Source organism: Colobus angolensis, unplaced genomic scaffold, assembly GCF_000951035.1.
Source record: "Colobus angolensis palliatus isolate OR3802 unplaced genomic scaffold, Cang.pa_1.0 Scaffold67, whole genome shotgun sequence".
In the NCBI taxonomy this organism is placed as follows: domain Eukaryota; kingdom Metazoa; phylum Chordata; class Mammalia; order Primates; family Cercopithecidae; genus Colobus; species Colobus angolensis.
In genome coordinates this window covers 7,853,570-7,861,447 of record NW_012120376.1, presented here as the reverse complement: position 1 = coordinate 7,861,447, position 7,878 = coordinate 7,853,570, and the positions used below count along the sequence as shown (strand labels likewise).

General features: G+C 46.2%; 2 protein-coding genes across 3 annotated transcripts in view; both read left to right on the top strand.

The window, feature by feature from the left end:
* Nucleotides 1-7,127, top strand: part of RAB5B (RAB5B, member RAS oncogene family) — a 29,805-nt gene extending 22,678 nt beyond the window's left edge. The window contains exon 4 of the mRNA XM_011926145.1: nt 6,708-7,127. Within this exon, the coding sequence (XP_011781535.1) occupies nt 6,708-6,860 (153 nt within the window). The 3' untranslated portion in view covers nt 6,861-7,127. The remainder of the gene's footprint in view (nt 1-6,707) is intronic.
* SUOX (sulfite oxidase) overlaps nt 5,237-7,878 on the top strand; it is an 11,328-nt gene continuing 8,686 nt past the window's right edge. The window contains exons 1-2 of one of the 2 annotated variants that reach the window (XM_011926146.1): nt 5,284-5,379; nt 5,655-5,763. The gene's annotated coding sequence lies outside the window, so the exon portion shown is untranslated. Of the gene's footprint in view, nt 5,380-5,654; nt 5,764-7,878 lie in introns of both variants that reach the window. The other variant, XM_011926147.1, reaches the window with a different exon arrangement.

Below are 7,878 nucleotides of genomic sequence, written 5' to 3'. Positions count from 1 at the left end.
AAAAAAAAAAAAAAAGTTTGCAAACAGTGAACCCTCCCATCTTGAGAACATTCTTTTAATCTCCCAAATTCTCCCTTTCCCCAACTCAGTAGCCATTTTTGGGGGGTGGGGGCAGAGGGATAGGGAAGTAAAGTCTACCATACCTTGTTCTCTTATCTTTTTATCTGTAGCTAAGAAGTTGCCAAAGAGTGAACCCCAGAATCTGGGAGGTACAGCATGCCGAAGCCGGGGTGTGGATCTCCATGAACAGTCCCAGCAGAACAAGAGCCAGTGTTGTAGCAACTGAGGGGGTGGCTAGCAGCAAACAAGTATGGAGCTAGCACGAGAGCTAAGAAATAACCTCCATCCCTACCCCTCAGCACACAGCCCCTACGGTAACAGCACACTGAGCCCTGGCTCCCAAGGGCTGCCTCCTGACAGCTCCATCATGGCACTTTTTAACGCTTCAGCAACCAACACCAGGCAGCTGTTGCCACTGGCCTCCTACCCCCTACTCTGGGGCTTGGGGGTCAACTACCCCCAGGACTTACCTTCCAAAACAAACTTTCTTCACTTTGTATTATAGGTACAAGACAGCGACTTACTTATCTTTTCTCCTCCTCCCTAGTGTTCCTCCCCATTTTTTCAGAAAACGCTTCTGACTCCTGTCCCTTCCCCTTCTGCTTTTGGTCAATCCCTGTTCTTGATCCTCTTTTCTCCTCTCCCCAGGATGCAGAAAGTGGTGAACCCAGGAGCTGAGGAAGGAGGTTTCCAGTTCATTTACATTAAGGGCCCTGGGGGAGAATAAAGCTCAGAGCAGGAGGGAGTAAGGAAACATTTCCTTTTTGTTTTTGTTTGGTTGGAGTTTTTCATATTTGAAAACATTGTGGTATCCATGAGTTGGCCTTGTGGAGGGTGTTCCTAGGTAGAGGTGAGAATGGGGAGGCAAGCTCTCAGGCACCAGGCAGGAGGTGCCTTGTAAGCAAACTGGGCAGAGGTGGAGGTTCAGTGTCATCTGTGGCTCTGTAACTCTTCAAAGGCCAAGTTTCCCCTCACGCAGCCTCTTAGGTAGTGTTTCCCCTATCATGGGGATTGGACCCCAGAGTCCTCCAAAGAATCTTCACTGGTTGCCTGCATCTTTGGCTCTGCTGTGATCTGATTGGAGGAGGGACAGTTTCTGGTACCCATCCTCTGATTTATACATACGCATTTTTTTCCCTCTGGCCTTTAGATGGCCTCAGCCCTAGCCACCATATGCCCCTGCAGTTTGCACTTTAATTGATGGTAGTTCAGTTGGGGTACTTATTTTATGGAAGTTTTGATTGATTTACTTCCCCTCCCACCTTCTTTTTAATTCAATGAAATCTGAGGTTAATACGAGGTTTGAGGAGAGGTTATAGATAAAAGTACCAGTGGCAGCTACTCAAGTCCTATCTCCACTGTCAGCTTCCTCCAACTCTAATTCTTAACCTATATTCTTGCCAACCTAGCTATTGAGTATAGGTTTGCCTTTCCTGGAGAATTAACTGAGCAACTGGGGAGAGTCTCAGGATAGCACAGGCTAAGGTAGGGAAATAAAAATGAGGACAGGCAAAAGGGAGGAGTTTTCTCTCCTTTCCCAGGTTTCACACTCAATTTGATACCCATTACCATGTCTTTTCTACTTCCTTGTAAATAGGTATGATCTTTATTCCCACTGTACAGTCTGTTCTATCCTCTGCCTCCCATCAGGCCGTTTCTTTTCCCTTTTGTTAATATCTTGAATTTAGTCCCTCCATCTTTAATCTCCCCATTCCTCCCCACCATGCAACCAGTGGTTTAATCCGTGTACCACTAGGGGCTAGTACCACAGAGGCCTCCTGTGGTGCCCTCATATCATACCACCTGTTCCTGTGGACAGGGAATGACCAGCACTGAAGGTACCTTACAACTGGCTCATATTATCAGAGGACCTTGGTCCTTTCTGAATCTCTAGTCTCTCTTCATATCCCTTATCAGGTGTTTTAAGATGTCTCTGAGAAGCCATCAAGGCAAAAGAGAACATTAAGTTCCTTGTTCCAGCCTAGAGTTTTGGGGAAGAAAGAAGGAGAAAGGAAAGGTCACAGTGACCTAGGATTGGAACCTTTCTGCTGTTTTGGCTTGCAGACTACCTTCTATCCCAGAACAGCTGTGAAATCTATGAAGCTGAGATTCTGAAGGACCCAGCTTAGTTTCTTCCACTTAGGCCTCAATTCCCTTCCTTTTCCAGGGGCAGCCTTAGTTCCCATGGCCCTGAAACACACACATTTCCCCCTTCCTTTCCCAGAAGCCACTGACCCCCCCCCCAAAGCACCCAGTGCATCTATTTTACAAGTGGAAGAACTAGGATGGCTTTCTAAAGTCTCCTAGAAATGAAGCTCTTTCTCTATGCAGCTTTCCCCCATGGAGCAGGAGTGAAGATGTTTCATTGTCTTGGGGCTAGGAAACCACTTCCCTGGGCTTCTCCCTCCCCCACCCCCATAGGAAAAGGATTTGGCCTTAGCTTCTGGGCCTATCGGCTGCCTTCCCTCTACTTCCTAACACCTCTTCTGCCTTCCTTTGAGCTCTGTTGGGCTAGGGGATCTTAGTTTATTTTTTTTTATTATTTCCCAGCTCATTTTTTTCTTCTGGTCATTTTTTTTAAGGGGGGTGTTTTGGTTTTTTGTTTTCGTTTCGCTTCTAAGAAAGCATTTGCCTTTCTTCTTCTCCCAACATAACAATCGTGGTAACAGAATGCGACTGCTGATTTACCAATGTATTTAATGTAAGTAAAAAAAGGAAAAAAAGAAAAGGGCATTGGAGTGTTGCTTGCTTTCTTTCTTTTTTTTTTTTTTTGCTATTTGTTTGTCAGATACTAGGAATTTGGAAGAAAGGATACCCAGTAATGTTTTACTGAATCAGAAACACACCTTGCCCTGCATCTTGATACATCCTTATTCCCTTTAATCTTTTCTTAAACATCTAGTTTGGAAAATAGCCCTTCTATTGCTATTTAATCACCCCTATTGTAAGGCCACTAGATTGTTCATCAAATCAAACCCTATTATATCTTTTTAGGTCCTCATAACAGAATGTATATGTGTAGGGTGTGGTCTATGGATCTTTGGGCCCACTGATGAGATTGGAGGGAGGGGTGCTATTTGAAGTATTATATAAAAATGTATGTGCTTTTTTGTTTGTTTGTTTGAGATGGAGTCTCTGTCACTAGGCTGGAGTGCAGTGGTGTGATCTTGGTTCCCAGCAATCTCCACCTCCCGAGTTCAAGTGATACTGTCTCAGCTTCCTGATCTCTGAGTAGCTGGGATTACAGGCACGCACCAACACACCCGGCTAATTTTTGTATTTTTAGTAGAGACGGGGTTTCACCACATTGGTCAGGCTGGTCTCGAACTCCTGACCTCATGATCCACCCACCTTGGCCTCCCAAAGTGCTGGGATTATGGGCGTGAGCTACCGAGCCTGGCCGTATGTGCATATTTCTAGGATCCATTTGTATATGTTTTTCAAAGGGGTCCATGGCCTAAGGGTTGAAAAACATCACTGAATTAGTTTTTTTGGTTCATCTTGTAGCTTCTGCCTCAACAGGAAAATTTCCCTTGGATCTGCTCTTGACTCCTAGTGTACTTCAGACCCTTCAGTCCATCACAGTCTAAAGGTTGAGGGAAGGGGGATGAAATAGAATTATGTGTGGTTGCCGGAGGCTTTAAATTCCAAAGAATCTGAAGGAGGATAGGAAAGAGGACTGGTGCCAGACAAATCTGGCATTCTAGGCCTGTCTCTGTCATCTTAGCAACTGTGGCCTTGATCAAGGTAGTGCTTTCTGTCTCATTTCTTCATCTGTAAAATAAAAGCTGAAGATTAAGGTCAATTATGTAAAGTATGTGTGTAACACAAAAGTAGACGACACTATTAGGAAGGAGGCTTTTAGATCATCCCTAACTGACTTCTCTATATCTTCCTTTGGCTGAGCCTTTTTTTTAGGTTGAAGCTTGTTTTCGCTCTCTCTCTCTCTCTCTCTCTCTCTCTCTCTCTATATATATATATATATATATATATATATTTTTTTTTTTTTTTTTTTAAATACTGGTAGCATAGTAGGATACGTTGGGCATCAGCCTCTTTCAATGATTTGATTGTATACAGATTGAAATCCTTTCCATTTCCAAACACTTAAGAGCCAAAGCCAACTTTTCACCGTCGGTTCCCTTACCTTATATCTCTTAGTAATACCCCACACCCCCGTTCCCTGATTCCTGGTAAAAGCTCTAGTTGGAGAGCGGAAAGGTAAGGAAATGATCTTTCAAAATTAAAGGTGAACACCTTCACTTAAACTAATTAAAATTGTATCTCCACCCCCTGGCCTGTAGAGGGCAGTGTATGGATACATTTGTCCGGGTTAGGGGACTAGGTTTGATAAATTTTGTCCTGCATCAAATGACAAAAGGGTAATAGAAAATGTATTATATTTGTGCTCCTTACTTTGAGATAAGAGACTACAGTCTTCATACTTCGGGGTGTAAAGCTGCCATTGCTCTTGTTAAGAGGCAGTTTTAGAGATAGGGTCTTGCTCTGTTGTCCAGGCAGGAGTGCAGTGCCACGATCTTGGCTCAGTGCAACCTCGAACTCCTGGGCTTAAGCGATCCTCCCTCCTCAACCTGCCGAGTACTGGGACTACGGGCGCGTACCACCAAGGGGCGATTATTATTATTTTTTTTTCTATGCAAAATAAAAGATGGCTATTCAGTGTTGTTGGTTCATTTTTGTTTGGGGAGAAATTCGACTAGCCCAAGGAATCTCAAATTCTTGGAACCACTATTTTTGGCATTTCTGTTCTCATTCCTGGAATATGAGAATTGAGCAGCTGACCTTGCTTTCTCTAAAAGATAAACAGGGTGGTTGTAGTTGCAACAGGGTAGATAGAGGTATGTACCCTGGGGTTAATTAAAGTGAAGATGACACCCCGGGAGAAACTGGACTGGATCCCGAGGCCGCCTCCAGGGAGGGACGGCAGGGGCGTCTCAAAATCTCCCACCTCTCAGCTCAACTTTTGGATTCGTCGTCACCTTCCACACTGCCCGAGCTCCGGACAAACAGCCCCGGTGCGCAAGGGTCCCATTCTTTGCACACCAGGGGTATAATGGACTCCGGACTGTTGCGAGAGTGACAGCAAAAAGCCAGCCTCTTCTCCGAGGCTTCTTGGCAACCTGCCTGTCTTGGCTCCAGGAGGCGGGTTTCAGCCAATGGCTGAGTCACCCGCTTCCAGCCAATGGCTGAGGGGAATGAGTGGTCCCTTACTGCAGCCGGACGCAACGGCGCTGGCCCCGCCCCTCGAGAACTCAGAGCTGGGCTGGTACAATTGCATTACTGAGGACACTGGACTTGGTAAGGAGGCTGGGGGTGGGAAAGAAGCTGGGGAGGAAGGGCTGCTGAGCTGGGCAGCGGAGGGGGCATTGGTGTCCAGCTGTGCTCCGAACCTCGAGGGCAACAAAACTATCAGTACCTGCCTCCACTCCCTCTGTCTGGGTGCTCTTGAGATCGCAGAGTGTTGCCACAAGACCCCTTTGGGCCTGAATGTCGGACGTATCTTCCTACCTAATGTGCCTGTGGGGAGTGAGGGGTCATCACCTGCACCAATGGGTGGCATTTCTGTATTACAGCAAAAGGCTGCCCCTCCCAAACCTGGGATTCTGGGTTGACTGAGTTCACCTACGAGTCAGCACTACCTGCACTGCTCTGGTCTAGTACAAACAGGCTGCTGGCATTGAGGTAGGTGGCAGAGAGAGTAAGGGTCCCTTGGCCTAGGGGCAAGGTGAAGACTGCTCCTATTCCCATCTCTAGGTTTCTTTGCCTCCCTACCCACGACCCACCCACCCCGACACATTGGTCTCCAGCATCTCATCAGCAGTTTAGACATTTCTCACTCCTCCTCACTCTGGCCCTGCTGGGTCAGTGCTCTCTGTTCAGCAATGTGAGGAAGAAACTGTTGCAGGGCAGAAGGCAGAAAAATTACTTTCCTTCTCCAGCGTGCCTCTGACACTCTGGCCAATAATTCCTCAATTTGCTGAGCTCACTACAGTGGCATAGACAAGATTGAGGTGGTCCGGGACCCTGGGTTGGGGTCTGGTTCCTAGCTGGGTTCAATTTTTTTTAGGGTGAATAGGGGGAGAGTTGGGGACTGAAAGGCCTTCAAAGACAATGTTATTATAGTAGTCTCCCCTTATCCAAGGTTTTGTTTTCCTGAGTTTCAGTTAGCCATGGTCAACCGCTTGGAAAATAGGTGAACACAGTTCAATAAGATATTTTGAGGCTGGAAGTGGTGGCTCATGCCTGTAATAATCCCAGGACTTTGTGAGGCCAAGTTTGAAGGATCACTTGAACCCAGGAGTTTGAGACCAGCCTGGGCAACATAGTAAGACCTCATCTCTACAAAAAAAAAAAAAAAAAAAAAAAAAAAAGAGGGTCCTTGCTTATGTTTAAAGGAGTTAGATTGGGGCATGGGGTGGGGGGCAGAAAACAGGTTCTTGAAATAGCAAATAAGAGTACAAATTATGCTTGCAAGTGCTAAGAAGATAGATAATGAATTATCAGAGACCTGTGGTTTCAGTGAGGGAAGACCACTAGAAAAGGTGAATTTTGAGACTCACTTTAAAAGGTGATGGATATGGATTAGCAGTCATTCCAGCCTACTCATTCTCTTCATGTTTTCCTAGGAAACCTTTGCCCGAGCAAAGACATGGGTGAAGGAACTACAGCGACAGGCCAGTCCTAGCATCGTTATTGCCCTGGCAGGGAACAAAGCTGACCTGGCCAACAAGCGTATGGTGGAGTATGAAGTAAGATGGCTCATGGAGTTCCTCTCTTAACACTTCCTCTGTTCCTGGGACCTCTTTTTTTCCAAACCAGCCCTCTCTGAATTCAAACGTCAACTGAGGACATTCATTGTCTCACTCCCCAGTTCTACACCAAGTTAAATACAGCAACACTGTGACCCTAATGACAGCCAGGAGATTTTTAGAGGAGTCAGGAGAAAATTCCAGAGCAGAGGGTTAGGGAAGTACCAGCTGTGGGGATACCAGTGTGAAAACGGGAAGGAGGGAGCAATTAAATTTGAGGTAAGGGACTATTCAAGTGTCAGAATCCAAAAGCCCCCAACTAACTTACCCTCTCCCCTATAATAAAGCTTTCTGACATGTGTGTGTTGGACTGAGTGGACATGGGGTCATCTTGAGGGAGTTGTCATTAAATTATGCATCTGGGCTAGCTGGCTCAAAGGGGTATTAATTAAGGGGAGGGAACCTAGGATTTTGCCTAGCTGTTGTGCTAGGGAGTGGAAAGGCAATACTCATTCCCACCCTACATTCTGAGCACCAATACCCCCCACTCCTTGCAGGAAGCCCAGGCATATGCAGATGACAACAGCTTATTGTTCATGGAGACTTCAGCCAAGACGGCTATGAACGTGAATGATCTCTTCCTGGCAATAGGTAAGGTCAGAGCATCCTGAGATCTTCCTTTTTCCCTCGTTTATAGGCAAAATTATAGCTAACCCAAATCAAGGATAGGTGCAAGTATCTCCTTTTGCAAAAACTTTAGGTATGGAAATATCTTAACTTTCTGTTGTGACCTCCATCCTTGGCTGCAGCTTTAGCTCCCTTGTCTTCAATGTGTAAGTTTGCTGGCTGGGCATGGTGGCTCAGGGCCAGGCGCCATGACTCATGCCTGTAATCCCAGCATTTTGGGAGGCCGAGGCGGGCGGATCACGAGGTCAAGAGATCGAGACCATCCTGGCCAACGTGGTGAAACCCTGTCTCTACTAAAAATACAAAAATTAGCTGGGTGTGGTGGCGCACACCTGTAGTCCCAGCTACTTGGGAGGCTGAG